This window comes from Oscarella lobularis, chromosome 17 (assembly GCF_947507565.1).
Source record: "Oscarella lobularis chromosome 17, ooOscLobu1.1, whole genome shotgun sequence".
In the NCBI taxonomy this organism is placed as follows: domain Eukaryota; kingdom Metazoa; phylum Porifera; class Homoscleromorpha; order Homosclerophorida; family Oscarellidae; genus Oscarella; species Oscarella lobularis.
In genome coordinates this window covers 1,884,257-1,908,828 of record NC_089191.1, presented here as the reverse complement: position 1 = coordinate 1,908,828, position 24,572 = coordinate 1,884,257, and the positions used below count along the sequence as shown (strand labels likewise).

The 24,572-nt window shown below is 43.8% G+C and overlaps 3 protein-coding genes and 4 long non-coding RNA genes across 15 annotated transcripts; 4 read left to right on the top strand and 3 right to left on the bottom strand.

Moving 5' to 3' along the window:
* The first annotated feature begins 66 nt into the window (after positions 1–66).
* On the top strand, positions 67–3,073 carry LOC136197325 (uncharacterized). Its single transcript, XR_010672515.1, has 4 exons — positions 67–134; positions 248–444; positions 505–578; positions 626–3,073. It is a non-coding gene; the product is annotated as an uncharacterized lncRNA (long non-coding RNA).
* A 1,183-nt stretch (positions 3,074–4,256) lies between these two features.
* Positions 4,257–5,311, top strand: LOC136197319 (uncharacterized). Its single transcript, XM_065987063.1, has 3 exons — positions 4,257–4,751; positions 4,815–5,182; positions 5,230–5,311. The coding sequence occupies exons 1-3, from the start codon at positions 4,380–4,382 to the stop codon at positions 5,303–5,305; spliced, it is 816 nt and encodes a 271-aa protein (XP_065843135.1). The 5' UTR covers positions 4,257–4,379; the 3' UTR covers positions 5,306–5,311.
* Positions 5,312–7,029: 1,718 nt separating this feature from the next.
* On the top strand, positions 7,030–12,203 carry LOC136197317 (uncharacterized). 8 transcript variants are annotated; one of them, XR_010672508.1, is made up of 21 exons: positions 7,030–7,569; positions 7,626–7,697; positions 7,748–7,807; positions 7,860–7,970; positions 8,025–8,153; positions 8,206–8,322; positions 8,380–8,682; positions 8,731–8,852; positions 8,901–9,041; positions 9,095–10,373; positions 10,424–10,555; positions 10,602–10,703; positions 10,762–10,881; positions 10,938–11,066; positions 11,122–11,247; positions 11,296–11,412; positions 11,465–11,602; positions 11,662–11,787; positions 11,838–11,963; positions 12,015–12,104; positions 12,168–12,203. XR_010672508.1 is itself a non-coding variant. In XM_065987059.1 (21 exons), exons 1-20 carry the CDS (start codon positions 7,260–7,262, stop codon positions 12,044–12,046), a joined length of 3,792 nt encoding a protein of 1,263 aa, XP_065843131.1. In that variant the 5' UTR covers positions 7,030–7,259; the 3' UTR covers positions 12,047–12,083; positions 12,168–12,203. The 8 variants fall into 8 exon arrangements, 7 of the variants coding, with proteins under 7 accessions (XP_065843131.1, XP_065843127.1, XP_065843128.1 ...); XM_065987059.1 differs by having other exon boundaries at positions 12,015–12,083; XM_065987055.1 differs by having other exon boundaries at positions 12,011–12,083.
* Positions 12,204–12,962: 759 nt separating this feature from the next.
* LOC136197595 (kelch-like protein 20) lies at positions 12,963–14,312 on the bottom strand. Its single transcript, XM_065987390.1, has one exon. It carries the CDS (start codon positions 14,310–14,312, stop codon positions 12,963–12,965), a length of 1,350 nt encoding a protein of 449 aa, XP_065843462.1.
* Positions 14,313–14,445: 133 nt separating this feature from the next.
* Positions 14,446–16,344, top strand: LOC136197322 (uncharacterized). Of its 2 annotated transcripts, XR_010672512.1 has the most exons (6): positions 14,446–14,501; positions 14,560–14,805; positions 14,859–15,203; positions 15,490–15,628; positions 15,686–15,916; positions 15,977–16,344. It is a non-coding gene; the product is annotated as an uncharacterized lncRNA (long non-coding RNA). The 2 variants fall into 2 exon arrangements; XR_010672511.1 differs by having other exon boundaries at positions 14,560–15,203.
* A 2,912-nt stretch (positions 16,345–19,256) lies between these two features.
* On the bottom strand, positions 19,257–20,427 carry LOC136197326 (uncharacterized). The gene is made up of 5 exons (XR_010672516.1): positions 20,392–20,427; positions 20,147–20,273; positions 19,563–19,761; positions 19,399–19,503; positions 19,257–19,325 (listed from the first exon to the last, which is right to left on the bottom strand). It is a non-coding gene; the product is annotated as an uncharacterized lncRNA (long non-coding RNA).
* A 2,270-nt stretch (positions 20,428–22,697) lies between these two features.
* LOC136197332 (uncharacterized) lies at positions 22,698–23,530 on the bottom strand. Its single transcript, XR_010672520.1, has 3 exons — positions 23,411–23,530; positions 22,920–23,040; positions 22,698–22,858 (listed from the first exon to the last, which is right to left on the bottom strand). It is a non-coding gene; the product is annotated as an uncharacterized lncRNA (long non-coding RNA).
* Positions 23,531–24,572: the final 1,042 nt, after the last annotated feature.

Below are 24,572 nucleotides of genomic sequence, written 5' to 3'. Positions count from 1 at the left end.
CACGTGATCAAAGAATCGCAGTCCCGGATACGGTCGCGTTTGCGATCGCTGAAGAACGAGTCCCTAGCCGATTTTCTCGCTTTTCCTTGGTAACATCAATTGAGTGGATAACCTATCGACCTCTGTCTCAACGCGTACGTAGTGGGGGACCCCTCCAAGGAATATCGCACTTATTCTCTCTTCTCCTTCTCTCCCGCCTCGCAGTTCTCTTTACGCAGGAGCCTTTCTAACTTTCTAGATGTTCTAGGTCTCTTCTTCCTCGCGCTTGCTACAATTGCGTCGTTTGGCAGTTCAGTCCCCGTTCCATATTCTCGTTGTTCCCGGATACGTAGACGGAGAAAAGGCTACGTTCGCTCCAGGTCCGTCAATGAAACATCTGGCTCTAAGGGCTTTCTTTGCAAATTCATTTTATTTTTAACTGCACAGTCCGTTTGCCTTGGCAAGGTCACTCTCTGATAGAATGATGAAGGCTTTCGAGTGTTCTCACTATTGCTCGAAATGTAGGTCGCATTGCTGGCTCGCGCTGCCAACAGCTTTCCATCAGCCTTACAACGCCGTCGGGGCAACTGCGTGGAACGGTCGGACGAATTCCTCTGTTGCATATATGGTCAATAAAGCTGTTTAGATGCTGAGGAAGGTGCTGGTCATCATAGGGCTTTCTTCTCGAGAAGATCTCCCATATAACAATTCCAAAGCTAGAAGAGGAATATTCGAACAACGTATGGAATTGCCGGTGAGTTAATTACCTAAAGACGTCGACTGAGGCGCCGTATGCCTCTTGCATCAGAAGCTCAGGAGCTTTCCACAGACTTGTCCCAAGTCGACACGACATTTTCTTGTATCGTGCGAGCAAGAGTGGCTGCGTCTCGTCGTCATTGTCATCCGTTGAACTTAGTTTCGAAAGTGAGTTCTCGGCGGGCGACGTGATTTCGTTCTCTTGCGATTTCAAGAGCCGTCGCGCCGTTCCGAAGTCGCTCACTTTCACTACCCAATTTTGACTAACAAGCAAGTTGGCTGCTTTTAGATCGCGATGAATTCGCGGCGGATTGAGTCCGTGAAGAAAACGCATTCCCAGAGAGGAGTCCAAACAGAATCGAATCTGCTGTTCGTACGTCAAGCCAATGGATGCATCCATCAACACTCCATGAAGAGATCCTCGAATCACGAATTCTGTAACTAGGAATAGATTGCCATCTTCCTTGAAGGAGCCGGCTCCGAGAAAGAGAACGATGTTGGGATGTCGAAGTTGCCTCATAAAGTCAATTTCTCTCTGAAATTCCTCATTCGAATTGTCGACAAAAAGTCGTTCGTTTTCGTTAAGAATTTTGACGGCTACTTCAAGCTCGCGATATTCGGCAAGCCACACTTCGCCGAAACCGCCTTGGCCAATTTTTCGAATGAAAGTTAGCTCGTCACTTTCAATTCTCCAAACTTCCAGCAGATTGTCTATTTCGTCTTCTCGGTCTTGAAGATCCAACGCGTAGCGTCGCGCTTTCCTGACATACTCTACAATTTTGTAAATGAGAAAGACGACAGCCGCTGAAACCAGTATAGAGGCCACAAACACTAGCAAAGGCCAAAAGCTTTTGCAAGTATTTCCTGAAAAGGGAAACATACACTTGCATTCGTATTCGACGTTCGGTCTCGTAGCAGTGCAAGTTCCGCCAAAAGCACAAATCTCGCTGCACACTGTGCAGTTGCTCGAAGTTGATGAGCCAGGGCGACTTGTGCTAAAAAACAAACTGCACCTGTCACAGACCGGACCACCTTTGTCGCTATAGTGACCTACGTCACACGGCTGACAGCCAGTCGTCAGAACGTCTCCTTTTTCACCTGGATTGCAGCCTGGTTTGAGAGTCAATATTGTGTCTTTTACCTTGCCATCCGATCCAATTCCTCCGTATGCTAGCAAAGTGTTTTCAAGAAAAATCATGCCATGAAGATACCTTCCTGGTTGTCCTAAAGACTCTATCTTTTTCCAGTGTCCTTTCATCGTGTCGTACGCAAGTAGAAGACTTGAAATATGCGACGTTGGACACAAGTCAAGCTGGTCTTTTCCTTTCAAAAGTTTTCTAGGATGCTTCATGCAACCTCCAAAGACAAACATTTGACCTCCACCCATGACAGCTGTGTGGTGGCGCAACGCAAGATTATACGCACTAATAGAGTCTAACGTGTATGTGATCCTGCTCCATTGTCTTGACGTAATGCAGTACTGCCACAAATCATTGAAAATTGACTGAAAATCGGTTCCAGCAAAAATCAACATCTTACTTCCCCTTAAAACTGCAGTGTGCCCAAAACGAGGCAATGGCCCATTCTCTGTCAATTGCTTTGTCCAGACAATGTTTGTAGAAGCATCAAGAGGAATTTGATTCCACTCTAAAATCCACATCTCGTTGCTAGCTAAGAAAACTTGGTTGCCACTGAATCTATGATATATTCTAAAACGAACGCCTCCGTACAGCAGCATTGTATTCTTCTTGTACATGACGGCTGTGTGAAAAGCTCTGTCACTTGGCCAACGAACCCACCTGTGACCGGTTTTTGGTGCCCTAAAAGTTCTAAAGAGAAACGATTCTGGGCAAACTAATACCAGCTTGTCATCTGTTATATAGCGATACACTCCTCCAAATAAAAGCAGACAGCTTGACTTTGACGTTTGAGAGTGTTCAACCGGAACTGAGCTGTGTCCTCTTACATTTAGCGGTGCGTTTGTTTCTACTGAATCAACCATAACTCTCAGATCCTCATCTATAACTCTAGACATTCCGAAGTTCGCTGGAAGATAGCGTTCCCACTGATAAAGACCTGGTTTGGCGGAAAAATCAACAGACAGGCGCCATGCTGCTTCATACATCGTTCCACCTTGCCCAGGGCTCGAAGAATGCGAAAATCCACCTCAAACGTACATATGTTTTTCCCTCGTAAGAGTGTACGTAAAACCGGCAAGGGGACCGGGCTCAGACTTGCTTGGAAGCGTTCCCCAATTGTAGTAACCGCCCGACACAAAAAACCATTTGTTGTTTCCTGTACTTTGTGATAAATACATTCGACCGTAGTAAACAGCAATTTTAGCGCGGTTAACCTTGACAACTGGAAAAGCGCCCTCCCGCAAAGGAAATCCTGGCGATACCATCGTTGATGTATTTAATGGTAACCACACACCGTTCGCGATGTTTTTCAAGGCGAATCGGTACACGATAAGGGAAGGGTATGCAGCGCGCCTATTTGTTATAGACGTAATTGTTAGCATCGGATTCGGCATTGTCACCAAAACCCAGTCGTAAATTTCTTCATTTCTAAGAACTCCCAAACTGCTAGCAAGAATTACTACCTTTTCGCCCAACGGAATTGGTGGTAAGTCGCGCCAAAGCTTTACCTTGAAGTCAAAGATAAAACCTTTGCTTGGATGATCGAGTTCCCCTAGCCGACCCCCAGCAACTAGTAAGTATCTACTAGCAACGCTTGCGTGGCTATGGTACCATCTGATGGTGGGACCTTCATTTAGCTGCAACACTTTAGACCATTCGTCATCTTTGACGTCGTACGAAATTATTGCTGTTATCCTGTCAAAATCAACGTCTCCGCAGTTTTCTTCCATTCCACCATATACTACTAATTTGGTATCAATTGCCACAGCTGCGTGCCCACGTCGGTTGCAGTAAGGATTAGGAGCGCCTTTTTTCCATCGATAAACGAGGAAACCGGAGGCCCTGCTCGTTTCCAGTCGCCATGTTGTGTTCTCGCTTCTCAGTCCGCCAATGAAAACAATAGGACTGCCAGGCAGACTTGGAAATGCCGTGGCGCTCTGGTACGGGATCACTGGCGGCGTCGCACCTTCCACTTTCAAGGTCAGCCACGACTGAGCCACCGGATCAAAAAAGAACGTGTTTCGACTCGACTCCGTGAGGCCTCTTCTAACGACTAGTAGCTCGCGATGGCGTTCTCCACGAGCGACAAATCTTGGAACAGATACGTTCAGCAGGGATATTACAGGATAGCTAAGCGCATGCGAGGCTTCCTTTGTGAACTCGATTGTCTGCCAACTGTTGAAAATGGTGCCGTTTTCTGATTTCACTCTTCCTAAGAGAGTTGCGATGAGGCAAAAATGTAAACGTTTCCAGAAGTCCAACATCATTGAAAAATAATGAAATCGTCTCTGAATCAATGCGTTTATATACTCTACAAAACGCCTAAATTGAGTTAAGAGAGGAGGAGATAATAGAAAGTAAAAGGTGTTACAGTTTCCCTTGTTCTTCGCACTTCAACAACGATCTTCTCCGTGAACATCAGAGAATGATAATAGGTATTTTTGGTTTGCAGCTACTGGATATAAGCAGAAAGAAACTTTTTGTCGGCAATATTGTCAAGACTTCATGGAACTGAAGAGGACTGCTTTTTGCTTCGTGTTTGTATTTGGCGTTGCTGCCGCTTCTGCGAGCAAGTATCAGCCTCTCTCTAGCGCAGTCTATGATCTGGGTCCCTTAGACAAGTGCGTTCGACTTCCATTAGAATTATGCTACACAGTGTACGGATTGAGCAATGACACCATTATTCCGCAGCGAGAGGCATTGAGAATAGCTCAACAGAAAACACTTTACACTGAATTTCAAAACAGCCACAATACTTCAACCGAGTGCGAAAAATACCTCTACTACATACTCTGCTTTGTTGGCGCAAATGAAGTGTGCATCGGAAACGGCCTTGTGAAAAGAAAACTCGCTGTCCCGGTCGAATCGATATCCAAGGTATATATAGTAGCAGCCAATTAGATGTGAAACTCTGCCAGCAAGGCATCTTTTCATTTGCAGAACCTCATGAAACTCATCCCCTGCCTTTTCCCAAAGGAATTTGAAAATAATAAAGATTTATTTGAAATGCAGTTTGCCCTATTTAAGAAAATGGCTTTTGAACCAGTAAGAGTAAAGGAGACGGCCTCCCTGACAAACTGCACAAGCCTGGACATGCCGTTGTGCGACGAAAATCCTCACGGGTCGACTGTCCCGGAGTACATGGCAGAAGAACGTGAATTAATGTACAAAAGAGTTCCAGCGATTGCACCGCCTTTGTTCAAAAGCGCATTCTATCGCATTGTTTGCACTTACCCAACATGTACAAGTGATGGCCGATTGCAAGGATATCTAACAAAGGATCAATGTGTGGAAGCTTTTATGCAGTGGTATGACTAAATTATGAACCTAAAGAGTAATTGAAAACCTTTTTTAGCCTTCCTGAAATCATAAAGAAATTTGTTCCTTATGCGAGAAATAACTTTGGTCTTACTTGTCAACTCCTCTTATGATGACACAAAAAACTTTGAACAAAAATACATTGCATTTGAAAATTCTCTTTGTGCACGCTCTGAGCATTAACCTTCAATTGACGTTAAAAATTTCCATGCACTGCCAATTTAGGTCTGTCTACTAAAAGGAACTTCAACCTAGAATCAAATTCGTTCAAAAATTGACAGCTTCCCTCAGAGTGAATTTTTAGGGTGAGCTTTGCCGAGACTTTTTTGCAAGCAATTATCTTGCCTTTTTTACCACGTTATTTCAGGAAGTTGAATAACTTTGTGCGCTGGCCTGCTTTTTGTCAAATTACTCAAAGAAATCATTCCCTCTTTTGTTCGCAATAACGTTATCTGTGCGCGTGAATACGTGTGAACGTGCTGATTGCCTAATTACTGTTAATTAAAATTTACTATAAAATGGAAGCCCTGTTTTACTCGACGCATTGACAATGTATTCAGTGAACGTTCTACAATTGTGTTTTGCCAGAGTGTTTAATTCATGACAAACGTCTAGTAGATAAAATACAAAAATCAAAAAATCAAATGCAAAATTTATTTCTAACGTGTAAGTTGCAAACTCTGACGAATAATTAGAGAAACAGAGTTACAAAAGGTGAAACGATACGCATTTGCCAGCATTCGACGTGGATATTTCAAGGTAAAAGTAAGAAATGTTTTCGGAATGTAGTGCAAAGCTGTTTTTTTTACCTTTTGACGATCAAATTTAAAACTCTGGAAACTCAATCACCATGAAAAGAGACTGTGAAACATTCCGTTCTCTTCAGTTTCTTCTGCAGTGCTCCTAGAACATTAAATTGTAGAGGATCCCATAGCAAGTACACTATGGCGTAATTTTCTGGAATAATCATCAACTCTTGATAGAGCAATTCCGTTAACGTTAGCACCAACACCCACCACCGGCTCGTTTGAAATGTGCATTCACAGTAATCGCCGTTGCACGGCCAGCAGCTGACATATCAACCAAAAGAGAAAGGTTTTCCGTTGTGCATTCAGTGGTTTAAGAAAACTACACGGTAGATGTTGAAATTGGATTCTACTTGCACTTTGCCAAAAAACACGAGGAGCGAGTAGTGAAGTAAGGTTTTATCCGCTAATTTAATAATTTTGCATTCAGTAATATTGTCAGTTAGTAGTCCAGTGCAATCTCTGTGCACAGTACAGTACCTTAGTAAATGTTTACTATCTGACCCCAAACCCGGATATGACGTTGAAACATCACCCCTTTCCTGACCGATTGGTGTCGCAAATTGGCCTCCATTCGACAGCCTCTAGGTCGTATATGGTTCATAAGACGTCGAAGAAGCAATTGACGACACAGATTCGTCGTTTGCGTTTCCGCTCCTGGCGTCGCCGTGCAATTCGCAGGAATGCGACCAGAAAGAATGAAGAAATCGATCGTAATGATATTGTTTTTGCCCTACACTGCGTTATTTGCTTCGTTTTCGTAGCCCAATGCGCCCATGTGCGAGCTTTCTCGCAGAAGAGCCGTGCCACGTGCTTTCGCACGCTTTGCAAAGAAACTGCGTTCAATGATCTTCTAACGCCGTTTCCACGTCCAATTCTTCTCTGCGCGTTCTAGCATTTAGTAAAGGTGAGTTGAAAAGGAATGTTCTGTGTCTTTTCGAATCGGTTTAAATATGCGATTACATGCACGTCGACGCTACAGCGTTGGCATACTTCTTACTCGTTTGAACGCAGCACAAGAGCGCCGTAACGTTGCAAGACTGAAGCAAAAGCAATGGTCCGCGAAAGTTGGCTCGTTTAATACGGGCTTTGAGAACCCCGTACTCGATAAGTTCTCGCCGATTTTCACTCGATCCATGCGACTATCTGAAAGTAGATGGCACGCAGATTGAAGGAATGCTAAATTTATTTTTATTGCTGCGACTACGTGTCGGCAGTCGGCTGTTTTGTTGTAGAAATCAAGGCAATGTCGTTTTTTTAGATGTCTACGAGAGAGCAGCGACTCATTTACGTCTTGGCCTTCAGTGTCGTCGAAAAGCGTCTGCCTCTCGAAGCGGCAGCCATTCTTGAATACTTGCGACGGAGAGGGGTAAAAGTCGAGAGAGGGGCCTCTTCTCGACCTGTCAACGACGGCGAGGAGAGAGTGGGAGATGCCGTCACCATGCTTAAATCACTTTTTGAGTTGCTTTCTACGAGCAATGATAGTCGAAAGGAGCACTTCTCCGTATTTTGCTCGGCTCTTCGTCAGAATAATCCTCACGTTTGGGAAACGTACCTTCTGCGTTTCACAGGTAAGCAGATAATTGTATTCCTCTTAGTATGATGTGTTGAATTTTTTCTGATGAAGATCTGAACGACGGAGAGTTGGACTCTATGTGCAAAGGAATTGCACGTGATCCATTCAGTTACGCCGAAGGCAGTACGCTTTGAAACCTGCTCGTTTCTTTACGTGCATGGCTTCTCTTGTAGCTACGCCCTGCAGTGATGTTCAATCAGATGTTGAAATCATGGGCTTGTCTTCTCGCAAAAGTACGTGCTGTGAATCGATAATGGAGTTTGATAGTTTGATCGGTATTCTAAGGCTTCTTTCGTTTGGATGATCTGCCAAATGACGAGATAGAAGTAATTCTTAGATCTATTTGGAAGCATTTTCAATGTATGGAATCAAAGAGGACAGATGGAGCACGTTTTGGTATAGGTCATAACTTATCAGTTTCATTTAAATATAACGTATATCTGATCTAAGGGTGCAAGCCGAAAGAGCTGTGCGTTCAAAAAGCCGTCGGACGTCCACGGAAGATGCATCCATTGCCTAAGAAAAAACAATTTGAAACAGACGTTTCACGAGCTATGCTTCATTCTTCCGCGCAGTCAGGCAAGATTTTTTACGGCCTTGTTTCTGTTGTCTGACAGGATATGTACTGTAGGAAAACTGGATTGCAAACGTCTGCTTTGGAGGATATTGGACAATAAGAAAGAGAGGAAACACTTGCGGAATATTGCCAAGGCTAAGAGGAAACTGTCTCATTTGCATTTAGACTCACGTGAGTAAAAGTTAGACCTGTCAGAAAGCAATTTTTTTTCTACCAAAGTTTATTTAGGCGTTGTAACGAATGCAAGCCAAGATTCAGTGGAGTTTGAGAAGCGTCTCTACGAGTTTTGCTGTGAAGAGATTGGCCAGTATTGGCTTCCTCTAGGTCTTCGTCTTGGCTCGTCCTTGGTCGAGCTAGAGGCAGTTGGAGACGAATTTGATCGATATGGTGACAGCTACAAGGCTTTAGCTGTCGTAAGAAAACACATGGCTGACGAGGACGGTGATGCGACATTCAGCAAAATTCGCGCTATTCTCCTCGAAATAAAGCGAAGCAGCGCTACCTCTGCTCAAACTACGAAAATGCCCTCAAGTATGTGCTTATTTCGGGAGCATTTCTTCTTGCTTCAGTGTCTTTTAGATGTACCACGGACAGCTCGACAATTTTACGGCCGTGTTTCGGAATTGGATGCAATTGAGCGTTTTTTCTGGGGCAGAAGAACCAGGGAAAGTCACTTGTCTCCTATCTCTCACAAGTTGCAGGTAATAATTTCTTTATAAATGAATTTCTACTAGACTTTCCGAGTATAGTTTATCTGTGGAATTGGTGGAGTTGGAAAAACACATCTTGCTATGCAATATGCCAACTGCCAAGAAAATGCTTATCGGCGTGGTTTGGTTTGCATCAATGCAAAGTCTTACATGACAATGGAAGCTTCTCTGCGCGAATATGTGAGAATCATTTTTTATTGCAATGCTTTTATGAAAACGTTGTTGTGTTATAGTTTATGTTGGAAAAGGCCAGGGGTGAAGGCAACCTCGATATTTCAGGCGGAGCAACTCTTCAGCAGTTATTTTCGATGTTTTATGAACGAGTCAAGCAGAGCAATCGATTACTGATTCTGTTGGACAATGCTGACGAACTCGACACCATTGCAGATTTTCTTCCCCCATCTTCCGTTGCTTGTCATGTCTTGATTACAACTCGAGCGACAGGACAAAATGAAGTTTTTCAAAGAAAGAACTCCACTGCTCTGGTTCTTGAGACGCTTGACGAATCAGCTGCTGTCTCAGCTCTAATCGGGTTATCAGGCAAAAGTAAAGAGGACTTGTCTCGCACCGAACTTGATGCTGTGCGAAAGATTGCCATAGAGGCACCTGTTGAGGGACTTCCCATTGCTATTAGTCATGCTGCCTCGTATGTACAACGTCACGACCGTGTCACTTTTACAGTTTATTGGGAGAAACTCGTCGAAGAGAAGCGTCAACTCGAAGCGGCTTCGTTGAATTTACGTACTTTTCTTCGCTACTTTCGACTTTCGCACCTAGAAAATGTTTTGCGACGCGCTCGTGTCACAACTCCAACCTCTTTGCTTCGTTTGAAGATTGAACATCTTGAAGTAAGCTTGTTCGACAGACAATCTCTCACCAATGCCATTGAGACACTAAACACTAGGCGTCACGCTTTCCTCACTTGGGAGATGGATATATCAGACATTGAAGAGAATTATCCGTCAGCGTATTCCGTTCTTTCGTGCTGCTCCGTTATGCTTCCTAAATCGATTCCCCAAGAGGTGATTTCTGCTGCACTTTCAAAAATTCATCCCAACTCGACGCCTTTGCGACTCGTCGAAAGTCTAAGCGCCTTGAAAAAGTACACACTATTAAAGCGAGACGAATTCAACGACGGAAGCGAAGTTTACAACTTGCACCATCTCGTCCACCGCAGCATTTTCGAACGATTGAGAGCAAACAAAGAAGCATTGGAGCACGTGCTCGTAACCGTGGGAGACGTGATGGTAAGCTTGATGAGCAGTTGCCAGTTGAGGTACATCGGTGAGCGTAGTAGAATACATCCTCATTACTTTTCGGTGGTAAAGAGTATGATATGTCTGCGAATGCTTCCTAGCGACACTCGTCACATCTGTATTGCTCTTGATATTACCTTTATAAATGGCGAATATGGAATTGTGAAGGAGTTGTCTTCTATGCTAATTGCCAATGTCAACGAGATGTCAAATGTGTCGGGAAAAGAAAAAAGTGAAATTCTGCGTAATTGTATGTGTAGGTGTTGAAAATTGCCCTAGCGTTCTTATTCTCAAGGCTATGTTTAGGTTATATATTGCTGAGCTCTGTAGCTGCCTTTCAAGATGACCATATTGGAGGCAAGAAACATTTCTATAAAGCGTTCGGAAAGAGAAGCATTGAAGATTTTACGGAGGACGAACTGGCTTCAATGCCTAATGGCAAGTGTTATAATTTTCAATGCTTTCACTTTGCAAATTTCCTCAGGTCTAGTCGTTGCTGCAGCGCTTTATGCAACCCGTCAGGATGCTGATTATATATTTAGCAAAATGGCTAAGTTAACGCGATATAGAGATGTGCTAAGACCGAGTAATGCAACACTACTGTTCGGTTTCTATATCATTCCTAAATTTTATTGTATCTGTAGCGTTTTATGAGATGGCATTCGCATTTTTTCAAAGTGGTAAAGTCGAAATGTACCAACACCTTAAAGGAGTTTTCGTTTCGTTTTCGACTTCGCATTCTGAACCTGCAGTAGAGCTTACAGGTACAATGCTGGCATTCTAAAGCCTGTTGGCAGTTTGTAGGCACTTTTTTCTATAGGACTTCTTTGCCTTGCTTTCTGCATGTTACATGAGAGCAAGTATCAAGAGGCTCTTGACTACTTTAAGCAACTTTTGGAATTTTATAAAGCCTTTGGCTCAGTTTTATCGCCACTAGAAGAGATGGCAGGTATCCTAAGTTCTGCGGCAGTGTTAGCGTAAATCGCTTGATGATTTGCGATAAGTACGCGTGGCGGCTTTTGACTGCTGCGAACGGACACGCCAATATGAATTTGGACACGAAGTGTTGAAGAAAGGATTGGATGAAGTTAAAGCTAGTTTATCGGCTGACAACTTTTTTTCAATTAATTGTATGTTAATGAAAGTGTATTATTAGCATCTTTGAGTTTGTTTTTTAGATCATACGAGGTACGGGTACAGTCTGTATTTGCTTGGTAAGTTCACCGAGGCTGTCAGTCAAATGAGGCTTTGCCTTGCGGTTTGTCCTCAGTCAAGGGAACCGTTTCTAGTGAGAAGTAATTTCTTGTTAAAAAAAGTTTCTTTTGTAAAGAATATCATTTCTCTTAGACGTTACTTACATTTGTATGTCACTGATGAAACTCGGAAAACGTGACGAAATAGTTCAAACTTTGCATGAGTTTGAACATGTTTTGCAAAATTTTGCTGTTGATTGCGACAACGATGCTTTTTTAATGAGCGCTAAGGGTAATTGACTTCATGCTGAATTCTAATTTTTGTTTTTTGTTTTTCATTGTTTTCTGCAGATTGTTTCTATTTGTCGAAGGTTTATGCTGCGATGGAGAAGTGGAACGAAGCTGTAGCTCTACTAAAGAACAGATTATCCATGTACGAAAACTTTGGAACGCCACCTAGCTCTACAGCTCTTTCAAGTAAATCGGAATTTTTCGCTATACTTTTTTGCTGAGAAGAGTAAATACAGTGTCAGCTCTTCTGGCACTGTGCCTGCAAAAGATGGGGTTAATTGAGGAAGCATACAATTTGACGAATTCGGCACTTCTTCACTACAATCCAAGGCTATTTTCAGATGACAGTACATTGTCATTACGTAGGCATTCTTCTGCACAGCAGTACAGTACCTGTAATTTTTTTCAGTTAGTAGAGTACAGTCATGGTCTGCCCAAGAGTTAGGAAAAGGCGGCGACTCTATTCCATGAAAGGCAACTGTGTAAAATAACGTAGAGAAAACGTTCGCTTAGTTAACAATCGAGGCTAGGTTTTTGTCGCGACGTTTAATTAATTTCTTTGTCAGATACATGCTTTGGTGTAACCAATGGCTTGAGAATCACTTTCTTTGCTAATTTAATTACTTCTCATTGCCTCTCGCCAATATAACATGGCAATGTTTTTATCAAAGTAACTTGTATTATTTGAATCATCATCTAATATTAATTTGTATTTAGGATTCTCTTTTGGATTGCTCTCCAAATTGAGTATGTCAATCATACGTGCGACGAAACAGAAGATTATCTCAGCTCGGGAGTAGTTATCAAAGTGTCTCTCAGAAGGGGTGAAGAAGCAAGCGCATAGGGGCGATGAAGAGCAAACGGTCGCGGTTTAAGTTTTCAAGAAGAGAAAATAAGTGAGTTTTATTTTTCTTACCGGTTAATTTTATTTCTTCTCTGAAAGAGAATATGTAATGTGTAATTAAGACACGTTCAATTAAATTGGACTGTGCACAGACGCTGAACGCTGCGCTCTATCAACGGCATTTGTAAGAGAAGGCAACTTGCACGAGCTCTTTGCTGTCTTCTGAACTGCATGGGAGAGTTTCGACTGGTTTCCACGCGAATTGCAATTGCCGTGGCCCATCTCAAATAGAATTGTCCTCTTATCATTCACTAACGCATAAAAGGTATGGCTCTATCTCAACAAAATTATTTATTCTTACAAGCGTCACAATCTGTGAGAGAATGCAATCAGAGCGGCAGCAATGATTTTCTAATGTGTAAAGGAAATGACCCAAAATTTTACAGTAATTCGTAAGTAATCAAGTAGCACTTAAACAAATTGGAGCATGCACAACAAACAAACGAATTCTTTCTTTTTAGCACACATTGAAAGTCAGTCGTCTGTCAATTGCCGCCACTCCACACCTCGAGCGCTTCTTCATGAGACGAGGACCTTCGACGTATTGCGCTACTTCGGTGCTCATATCATACCAAAAGAACGTTTGCACATCCGAAGCATCGTGACAAGCGCCCCGCATCACGCCACCGACGCTATATACCTTTTCGTTATAAAGGCAGTACGCATTGTCATAGAACCGACGTAAGGTATCGAGAAAAGGAGGACAATCCCCAACCTTATAACGAGTCAGTTGACCGTTACGTACGTCGAGCGTTAAATGTTCAAAAGGCCTCGTACCGGGCCACGATAAAATTTCTCGACGTAAATGCAGACAGTTACGGTCTGCGCACAGAAATTGAAACACGAACTCGTCGTCGTTCTCGTCGTAGCCTTGAGAACAGAAAGGGACGTCTAGCCAACAATCTGCAAAGGGATCGTACTTGAAAACATCCAAGTTCTCTCCCACCAAACCTATCAGGTTAGAACCGAGAACATAGATATGATCGTTTGATACGAGTGTTCCTTCAACTAGAACAGGCTTCGATAACGATTGGAGAGATGTCCAACTATTCGTCGCCGAATTGTACTGTTCGCATAGCGTGAACTCATTCTCGCCTCTATTGGATCCCATTGCATAGATGCGATTCTCGTAAACAACAACTCCTTTACCGGTTCGATTGAATTGCATGGGGGAAACATCGCTCATCCAACAGCCCTCTGTCGAATCATATCGCTCTACGGAACGATTGCGCCAGCCTCCAATAGCATAGACACTATTGTCGAGAGTGACAACGCCAGGACTATATCTCGCTTCATTCAACGAAGGAAGCTCTTTCCAGACGTTCGATAGATGATCGTAATATTCGACTGTCTTCGTTGCAGTCACGTCGTTTGGGAAGAAGCCTTTCGACTCGGTACTCACGACTCCGCCAACCGCCAAGAGAACTTTGTTTCCAAGACGACGAGTTGGACGCGGTTCACTTGACTTCTCAAGAACGAGACTGCGATACGACTCGTTAACAGAAACAACGGGATGTGATAGGAGAAATTCCCGTTCTACAATGAGAGGAAATCGCACGACTTTAGAAAGTTCTTCAAAACGTGATTTCCGATTTTCCTCGTCGTATTCAATCCACTGCATGACGACATCCCACACGTCTTCCTCTCGACTCACAGCCAATTCATCCAAGGCTAATAATTGAGAGACGATTTCCAGCGAAAGACGTCGAAATTCATCAGTCTTCACCAAATCGACGATATGAACAGCAGCAAGTCGACGTGCTACTGATAGCAACTTCTCGCAATTGTGCTCATAAGCGAACGTCATCCATGTAAGACAATTCGATTTATTCACGTGCTTAGCCAACCCCGTGCAGCAATAGTCGACGACCTCCTCAAACAGCAGACGATCAGCAGTACAGAAAAGAGTGACGTCATTACCGGAAGTGATTGAAATTTTTCCCGTATACGCGAACTCGACGAGGGCCTCCATGGAGGCCGAATCGACGTCGCGAAGGTGAATGCGCTCCTTGGAGCTTTCGTGCATATTGATTGTAAACATTGCACGGAAATAGGCGCTCGCCGAAGCGAGCACCAGTCGATGAGCGGGAATTTCGACGCCGTTGTCGAGAACTAGGACGACGTCGATGAATGTCTTGGACAGACGATCAATTTGAGCAGATCGCAGCAATTCCGACGATCGTTCCGCCTTAGAAAAGGACATTTCGTAGGTTTTGAAATCCATTCTTGGCACGTGTCGCTCCACGTGGCTCGAGAGCGATCCCGTATAATGAAGCTAACCTCACGAGGGGCCCCACGAGGTGCTTACCAGATAAATTCCACTATGAAAAGGTCCGATTGCTCATTCGCCTAGAGCTTGCGTTGTGGGACTGCGCGTGAACATCCAAAAATAAGTCTACTAGTGACGTCACCTTTCAGCAAGTGTCGTATGTGACGTCATGGGTTCGTTCGAAGGCGATCGCCAGACTCGCCTTCGTTTTGTGGCATTTCGTTGGACACTGAAGAGCTGCAAATCGTTTTCCCTGTCCTTTAGGTCGATTAGGATCCAAACGAGCTTCAATTCGGTATGGAATCCGCGAACGAAGCGATTCTTCGCGAACAAATGACTTTTGTCGACAAATAATCGGGCCACGATGAATCACTAGCTAACGCAGCGGCAGATGCGACCGAAGAAGCTCAACGAGCGACGACAACGAGGGTGAGATGGAAAAGGGGCCCCTTTCCTGGATCCTCGCTCTTTTAATCTCATACGATCCCCAAATCATTGGGAGCTTTGCCGATAAAATTGCTGCTCAACAAGCTTTAGCTTATATCTCTAATTAAAAGTTGTAGAGAATTTCATTGGCTATAATTAATGTGCAAGTGGGACACGGTCAGTCGCTTGTATTTAATTAAATAAGTAATTTTTATAACCGGCTTCTGAAAAGAGTATCGCACCGTTCAATCAACCTAATCAAAATATTAATTAATCAACATTTTATTAGTGTACGTTCATGAAGAATTCCATATCACCTTATGGGGGTCTATCTGATGGCACAGCATTTGCCGGATCAAGCAGAAATCAGCGTGTACCAATCACGTTTCCGTCAAAGGGTTCATTGAAAGAGCGGCCATCTTTGTGTGGTAAGTGTTAATTTATTATAGCACGAAATTACATTATCTACAGTTTCACACTCACAGTCCTTGAGTTGAGAGCATCCCATCGTCATATTAATGTGCGTTCAGATGATCAGGAAGACGCCCACAGCAAATATGGCAGAAGAACGTTGCCAAGACGGGCCCATCAGAATAATAATGACTGTGTCACCGAGGCTACGGAGCAGGTGCCAATAAACTTTTTGCTTTTTTAGGGGCCCCCATTAGGCTCCCGAATGACGTCAAGGCTGCAGAAAGAAGAATTTTTAAATAAGGGTATGTTAACACGAACAAGTGTTCGCACATTTTCACGTGAAAATATCATTTTTATTCCAGCCGTCGTGTGGGCGCTTTTGTTTAAAACAGTGGGAAAAGGGTCCTGAAATTGTGCTGATGACGTCACCGTGACATTGCTCTCCCTTAGTGAAAAATCAATACTCTTTCCTAGGAGAAATGTATAGTACGCAAATCAGCCGGAGGGGAAGACCGCCGTAATAAATTTAGTCTATGAAAATGATGGGTTTTCTCAACGTTGGTCTCTCAGCAGTTGAGGTAAACGTCTACGCATTTCCTCTTTCTATTCTTATCTTTGTTTTTTAGGCGTTCGGGGTCCTGAGTACGACCCCGTCAACAAAAAACTGCTCCGTCGGGGTCCTGAGCACGACCCCGTCATCAAAAACTGCTCGCGCATGAAAGGGGAGGGACGGTTTATTTATTTAATAAATTCGAAAAAATTGCACAGAGTCTCTCGTCGCGTTTTCCGAGGCAGTTTTTGTTGACGGGGTCTTGCCCGGGACCCCGATGGAGCAGTTTTTGTCGAAGAGGTCGTGCTCAGGACCCCTTGAAGACCTAAAAGTACACGTTAGAGTGCGTTCAGGAGCCTTCCTTTGCTGAAGTTCGGTGCACTGACCTAAAAGACCATAAGAGAATAGTGCTATCTGAAGATAATAATCGACAAAAAATGTCTACAAAACGAATAGTCAACAAGGTAGTCCTCGCTTCTTTCACACTATCATCAGGGCTCACAAGCGACGTCAGCGTCTGATGTGCTGATCGAAAATTACAAAAATTGCGACATTGCCTATGTGACTCCTTATACTGTATGCATACCTTAACGACTGGTTACGAAGAATGAGACTCGTGGCTGTAGCAATAAACGTCGGAAACACGCACCTGCACGCACAAAAAAGAAAGAGAAATGTAGAGACACATCGACACGCAGTACAGTAGACGTCTAGATCCTTTGCATGTCTTCTCGATTCGCTTTCGCAGCCACGCACCCCAGCCAGAGACTTCACGCTTATGATGTCATTCGACTTCTCAATTCAACTACCTAAAATTACGCCAAGAAATGACGCAGAAAGTATGAAAAACGTTTTAGTTAGATGTATGGTCGCTTTCTTCAAGTCGAGAGCTAACTTCAAGCACACCATGGTAACCCAATTGTCCACAGGCAACAACAGCCGTTCGACCAGCACTGAAATCATTCATGCAGACTCGTCTCCATGAGTCGTCGTATAATATCTCGAGACGCCCGCACGTGGGCAAAACGCCGCCAACCACTCGAATATCACCGTTACGCCAAGAATGATCTGTTATAAGAAGAATAGGCAGTTTTAAGTAAGACGCAAAACAGAACGCGTTACATACTTCTGGGCTTCTTGCATATGTAGGCATGCTGAGACAATCAGGGATCAGCTTGATAATGTATCGCTGATGACCCATTAAAATATTCAAATGCGAGCGTCCCACAAAGATTTTCTCCTTTGAACGCAGTCACAGAATCAAAGGGAATATAAAGTAGTGGCGAACCGTTTGACCATCCATAGCTGTAAACGCCTGTTGATGCAGAAGACGTTTGTGTTAGACCGTAGAAGAACGTCTCTGAAGTATTCGTGGAATTCAAAAATGAAACTGACAACTCAATCAAGGCCAACGTTACGTTCTTTTCTTCTTCCTTGTTGTCGATGAATAAGAGTGTCGCTCCTTTACGAGAACACAATTCGTCGGCTTCATACCAAGTAAAAGACTTTTGTTGCGAAAATCCACGTGTAGAAAAGTAGAGACATGACGATGTAAGACAATACCATTCATCTCCTCCGCATTCTAAAAATATAACGAATTTCATGTACATTCAAATAGCAAGCCGATAGCGTGTATCGTACCCTCACAATAGAAATCCTCTTGCGAAGATACGGCTTTCGGTACAACGACGGCAATGACGAAGACGAAGACGAAAAGAAATCCAATACGTTTAGTCGGTGAAACGGAGACTTGTCGAGCTTCGCTTCTCGATGGCAAAAAGACGGCGGAGTGACGGTGATGGCTCTCTGAAAAGCGGCGCTTTTTGCGACAAATGCATGTAACGACAATGAAAATGAGGAAGACGGGAATGACATTAGCAGTTAATGTAATTGTCGCAACTGCTGAGACAAGAGTTCATTTGTACAAAAAACTATAATGGAAATGTACTAGACCTTGCCCTGAGGTACCAAACGTGGCGAACATCAAAGAAGCGTCGGAGGCATTGGATAAGCAGAGAAGGCCACATTCTCGTAGCAAAGCGTCAGAACTAACACGCCGCTTCTGTTCTTCCTTTGCACTTTGAACGCTAAGGAAAGCCAACAAGAAAATGAAACTCCAATAGGCGAATGCGCTTTGCTCAATATAAGTACCCTAAACGTGACTGGTTTCGCCATGAATCTTGAAAAGCAGCGCTCCAAAGACATTCAACGTCACGTGTCTTAGAAGAGGCGGAGGACGTGACATCAGCTTCCTAGAATAGGTCTAGGTGAGAGAACAACTCAATTACGTCACTCACTTTTATCCTCATCGTAAGACACATTCGTCCTGAACCGTGAAAAGCGTAGCAGTTCGAGAAACAGAGCAGCTAGGAGAAAGAGAGTAAGGTAAAACCAAAAGCGTTACCCTAGGAAGCGTGCGTGGGCTTACCGCGACGCCAAGAGATACAGGAGAGAAATATACATTAGTGACGCTCTCTTTAAGAAACCGTGTCCTCGAACCTCATTTTTACATAGACCGCGGCACTGAGCGATGATTATACATCGCGTTTCATTTTGGGCAAACCGAGTTGCGTCAGACGGTAGCGGAACTGGCACGGACGCTCGGCCTCGAGACGAAGTATTGGCGATGAGAGCGACGATAATGTTGAGTAGAAGCGAAACCTGAGACATATGACTCCACATCACTGTAAAAGGTTTGACTAACTGATGAGACGACTAGCTGCGCATTCCCATCCTTACTATGTTCTTACGCCCACGCCTTAACCATTTGTCATCACACGTCGCCAGAACGTCAAATGAGGTGTAGTTGATCATCCAATATCGACAGACTGATTGCCGACTCCGATGAAGACCATCAGTGTTCTAGAAATGCCAAACAGTGTATGAGAGAGGGAAAACAATTAAAAGGCGGCAACAAAAACATTTACAGCTAGACTCCAAATATTGTCATAAAACACATCGATATCACAGAGAATTCAGTGTTCTGTCTGCATGCAACTACGACTTAAAACACAATGCTCAAGGACAAAGAGAAAAGACATACGTTATGCACAATAAAGAAGAGCAGAAGAAGCTCATCTTACGTTATAATTTCATGTGGACACCGTGATACTTCCACTATAGTCTCAACAGCTCGCACAGGTTTCTTTCTCTCTCTATTTCTGAAAAAATTATACAAAAGATGCCTTGACTTTCATCACTACTACAATAAACTATTCCGGTTATTCGATTTACCTTAATTAAACAGAGTTGCAAACAAAATAATAGCCCTTGCTTGAAAACGAACTAGTGAGTAAAGGTGCAGCCCTCGATCTCACGTCTTGGCAGACTGATGAATTACTGCAAAAAGGACTAATTGTCGCGTATGCCAGACAGGGCTTTTCTCCGTTCAATCCAACCTTTAAAGACAAATGTTTTCACTACTAGTCCAGCTTAAGGTTTACATATTCATCGAAGTCCATGACGGCATGAGAGAAAGCTAGCTCATGGCCGAATACTTTTATAGAAGGGTGAGCAGTTTTTGAAGGCTTGAAAATATTCAACGCTGAATACGACAGTTTCGCTTTTTGACTTAAACAATATGCCTATGTGAAAAGCCTATATAAAAGGAATCTTTGGACAAACGTACGTAGACGGATATATTTAGGGTGAGCGGGCAAAAATTTAAACACGGCGTTCTCAATCAGTTCCTTTTACATGCCAGTGATAAAGGTCGTTTACAGCGTCTTTGTGTAAATTAATTTTGCATCTGATGAAATTTTTATGAGGATTTTTCTAACCAGTGCAGCATTAGGGCAACTGCAATTTCTCCCACTCGTAAAAATAGGGATCGAGAAGGACGATGAGATGTCTGTATGACAGCAAGGAGAAAACGGGTGAGGCCCCTTTGGGGTTCAGCATCACTGGGGCCACGGAACTTTTGCTCGCAACGGGCGTTCGGAACATCGCACGCACGCAAAACTCCAGACATATGGAGACTAACCTTTTTGCTTCGCTTTGTGCAACGGAGTAATGAATTCGGCGTGCGACGCACGAGAGACGGGCTTTCAAATGGTGACGGATAAATTCGCTCTAGAGCGATGGGGAACTCCTGAGATTCGCCGACTGCACTGTAGAAATGTACGCCTTTAGGGTACCGTCAAATGAAATAACAAAGAGGCGTCGCGAGCTTTACGTTACGCTTCGCATTGAGAAAATCTGTTCGCGACACCCCTTAGGAAGCCTCACCTTTTCGTAAAAGCGCCAGCCCGTAGAGAAACTGATTTGAAACGCAAATGAGCAAGGCCGAAGCCAGTATTGTGAAAAAATTCAGTCAAAACGTTGGTTTTTTCTCAGAGCATTACCCGGATAACGCAGCTCGAAGTATTAATAGGTTCGATACCCGTCCACGTGGCGCATGTCTTCGCTCTACTTCCTTACAGAAAATTTTCCTGAGGTATGCTACATTTAATTCCTAAAGTTCGCTGGATTGAATCGAGAGAGTTTTTTTGTCCTCTTCCAACTACTACTGCACATTGAACATGCATGTACGCATTACACGTGATTTGACGTTGTGCCTCTTAGAATGGCGCGCGCCAGATGTCACACGATCGAAGCACTAACCTTCTAAAATTCTAGACGCAGATGCTTCCAATGTGATGAACCGAACGGCTACTACAGAACGTCAACCGTGAGCACGACCTAGAAACATTACTTAGTTACAGTGGCTTATAGTTGCACTCAGGAAAAAAAAATCAAAAGACATTATCTTTGTCTCTTGACTTAATCAGGTCAGCAGCTGCTTCACCAGCAATTCGGCGTGTGAATGCCCCCTCTCCATCGCCCCGGGAAACATGAGATCACCGTTCGATAGGGTAGCTTCACTGTACGCGATATATATATAGAACCAACCGTCACAAAGCCGCATCCACCCTGAGAAAATCGGCCAGTCGTTTCAATAATGACCGAACGAAAGCCTCTTTGACGCCCAAGCTCCGCGTTCTTGGCTAGTAGTCTCGTCGCTATGCCTCGCCTTGAAAAACGCTTATCCACGGCCAAGAGGAACTGGTGCAGATACTCGCAGGGCAAGGGCTTCTTATCCAGTTTGGTTAAGTACTCAGCCTGCATCTTTTCTAGACTTGATAGAATAGGCATATACTCTTCCACACAAATAGTTCCGTCTTTCATTGCAGGATCGTTTTCTGGAACGAGAGGGCGTGTCAAGTCCTCGCTTATAATTACCCCGCCCACTTGGCCGTCGACTAAGCAGACTGTTGTGAGCTGTGGTGATACGCTTCGCTCGGTGTGGAGTCGTGATAACGACAGCAAGTATTCGGGGATGAATTGTTTGTCCGTCGCCAATGGCTCACGAAACGAGGCGTACGTCTCTTCGCCGCATTTTACCTGACTAAGCATTCGTGGCACACTTTCTCGACAATTCCATCGCGCACGGCGAAGGCGAAAGGCTTTTCTTCCAAGACAATGACCCCTCGATCGATTGGATTTGCTGCTACGTAACCTTTTCCTTATGTTTCAATCACAGCGGAACCCCTCTCACGAGTTCTCGAGACGCCATCTTAGTTGAGGAGTAACTTCCCGTAGTGTCCGGGCCCTATCCACTGACTCGAGGGGACGATAAGACTATGACCCGGATATAACGCATCCAGTCCTCGATCTATTCCTCTTTCTCGACTCTACCTAAGGCGAGGAGCACTATCATCAATGCAATAGATTGAAGACGCTTTTTAGATAAACGCTTGTTACGTAGGTGTCGTAGTTCAGATTGTGGAGTGCTTTTCAAGGAAGAACTTCATGATATTCGAGATCTTAGTGTTGGCCTGGTTCGCCTGGATCGTGTTCGTGAGTGGCGTCTCCTGTGTCGCGAGTGTCTTGGCCATGATCCGCGAATGTTTTAGGGGGACCATAAAAGTTTTTCCATTGTAGAAGACGATGAAGATGAAAAGAACCAAATCGTTAACATCCGGGGTCGAGATGCATTTGATCACTATTTTCTGAGCCTTCCCAGGGGCTACTATTTAGTGGACAAAGAGGAAAACGCTGTGTTTGGATACAAAAATTTTACGTCCGGTCAGACGTATTTTCGCCGACGTCGAAATGCAGCAAGATGAGAGAACGTTTTTTCCTGGATCCACCGGACCAATATGATGCCGATAAACATTAATTACTTAATACATACAGATAAAAAAAATACGCAACACACCACAAAAAAGAGAAAGACAAAATAAACAGTGACGCTACATCAGCAAAAATTTTCTGCACGCTCCACTCCACGTGCACATACACGTGTAATCGTTGGTAAAGAAATCATGCGGTTGGGTTACCTTTGCGAAGCTGGTTCGCAGTTGACTCTATTATCAAAAAATGATGGTTCATCACATGAAAGTGTCTCTGTCCAAAATTTTTCAACGGTTGAATACCAATCAATAATAGCACATAAGCCCCTCCTAAATGAACATCATTACATGACATTGGAATTTCCTTTTCGTGTCCGTATCAGGGTAGCCGTAGATTCAGTCAAAGACAGTTTTGGGACTCATAGTCGAAGCAGAGAGCAGCAGTTGTGTTGCATTCTCTCGTGGAGTCGAGAGAGATGCGCTCGCTCACCTGCGTTTCGCTTCGAAAGCGTGCATAAACTTTTTGAGCCTCTTCGACGTCGATTCGATCGCATTTCGGACGCGTAGGAACATTCGTTCATCTAAATCGCGTAAACTTCTCATTGTAGCGAGACTGAATGACGTCTGCGAGAATTACCTTACCTTTGGCAAGGGAGAAACACAAAGTCACGGTGACTAAACGTCAATCGACTAAAGATTCTAAATGGCTCTGAACGACAAAAGGCTCGATTCCAGCCAAAGAGAGAATGACTAATGAACGTCTCTACGACCACAAAAAGAAAACGAGGTGAGGCCCCCTTTGGGGATTCGGTATCACTAGGGCCACGGAACTTTGGGTCGCAGAGGCCGTTGTGAACATTGCGCGCTCGCATGATTCTAGCCATAGTAAGACTAATCTTTTAGCTTTACTTTGTGCTACGGACTAAAGAATCGGCTTGCGACACACGAGAAACGGGCTTCGAAAAGGCGTCGGATAAATTCGTCTCTAGAGCGATGGGGAACCACTGAGACGCTTCGATTGCCCCGTCAAAATGTTGGCCTTTCGTGAACAGAATTACGAAGACGCGTCGCAACCTTTGCGTTACGCTTCGCAATACGAAAATCTGTTCGCGGGACCGCTTAGGGAGCCTCACCTTTTTGTAAAAGCGCCTGCGTTTAGTGAACCCGCTTTGAAAAGCCTATTCTCAAGACCGAAGCGCGTCTGGCGAAAAAATTCAGTCAAAACGTTCGCTTTTCTTTTACCATTGCCCGCCAATGCCCGGATAACGACACGTGTATAAATATATGTACGGATGTCCTATATGTACTCGAAAATAATCTGAACCTAAAAACAGCAAGCGTATATGTCGGTACCGTTTCCAATACAAGAATGAAGGCTAAACAAAACCCAAGGTGAGAAAACTGGTGAGGCCCCTTTTGAGGGTTCAGTGTCGCTAGAACCACGAGATTTTTTCTCACAGCGGTCGTTGTGAATATCGCCCGCTTCCATACATTAGTCGCACAAAGAACAACCTCTAAGCTTCTCTAAGATCAACGGAAAATAGAGTTAGACTTATGACTGAGGAGAGACGAGCTCTGAAAGCGCGACGAAAAACTTCGCCTCTTGGGCCATCTGAAACCAGTGAGACGCGTCGACTGCACGGTCTAGGTGTAGGCCTATATGGAATCGCCATATGGAATAATAAACTCGAGTCTGCGAGCCTTACTTTTCGTTTGACAGGCGGAGATGCTCGGGGAGACCTCTTAGGGAGCCTCACTTTTTCCTAAAGCAACCAGCGCCTAAAAAAGGTAGTTCGAACGACATTTCACTATAGCCGAATCGTGTCTCGAGAAATAACTCAGTCAAAAGGCTTACTTTTTAATGGACTGTGACCCGGATATAACGTTCAGTTCCGTTCAATTCAGTTTACAGTTTTATTCTAATACGGAAATCCTTCGGCATATGGGCCGGGAAACCGTATACAGGGGAATAACAGCAAAAGAAGGAAAGACAGAAAATAACAAGCATTAACCACTTTTTGAATTCATGATTGACAGATGAACAGAAACACATAAATCCGCTTATTATTTTACCTAACATCGGTATAGAAAAAGTTCTGAGTTAGTCCTAAATTTCACGTTCAAACTAATGAGATTTGGCTCTATCTCAAAATAAATTCTTTCTTAATGAGAGAGAATGCCGTCAGAGCGGCAACAACGATTTTATAATGCATAAAGGAAATGAGTCAAGCTTTTGCAGTAATTCGTAAATAATGTACTAGCAGTAAAACAAAATGGAGCATGCACACAAACAAA

What these genes read in the sequence shown, in the direction of transcription:
- LOC136197317 (XM_065987055.1), top strand. Translation starts at nt 7,260, where the DNA reads ATGTCTACGAGAGAGCAGCGACTCATTTACGTCTTGGCCTTCAGTGTC. An exon ending in ATTCAGTTACGCCGAAGGCA is followed by an intron (nt 7,698 to 7,747) that starts GTACGCTTTGAA and finishes CTTCTCTTGTAG; the next exon opens with CTACGCCCTGCAGTGATGTT. An exon ending in AATTCTGCGTAATTGTATGT is followed by an intron (nt 10,374 to 10,423) that starts GTAGGTGTTGAA and finishes GGCTATGTTTAG; the next exon opens with GTTATATATTGCTGAGCTCT.
- LOC136197319 (XM_065987063.1), top strand. Translation starts at nt 4,380, where the DNA reads ATGGAACTGAAGAGGACTGCTTTTTGCTTCGTGTTTGTATTTGGCGTT. An exon ending in CGGTCGAATCGATATCCAAG is followed by an intron (nt 4,752 to 4,814) that starts GTATATATAGTA and finishes TTTCATTTGCAG; the next exon opens with AACCTCATGAAACTCATCCC. An exon ending in GTGGAAGCTTTTATGCAGTG is followed by an intron (nt 5,183 to 5,229) that starts GTATGACTAAAT and finishes AACCTTTTTTAG; the next exon opens with CCTTCCTGAAATCATAAAGA.
- LOC136197595 (XM_065987390.1), bottom strand. Translation starts at nt 14,312, where the DNA reads ATGACGTTCGCTTATGAGCACAATTGCGAGAAGTTGCTATCAGTAGCA.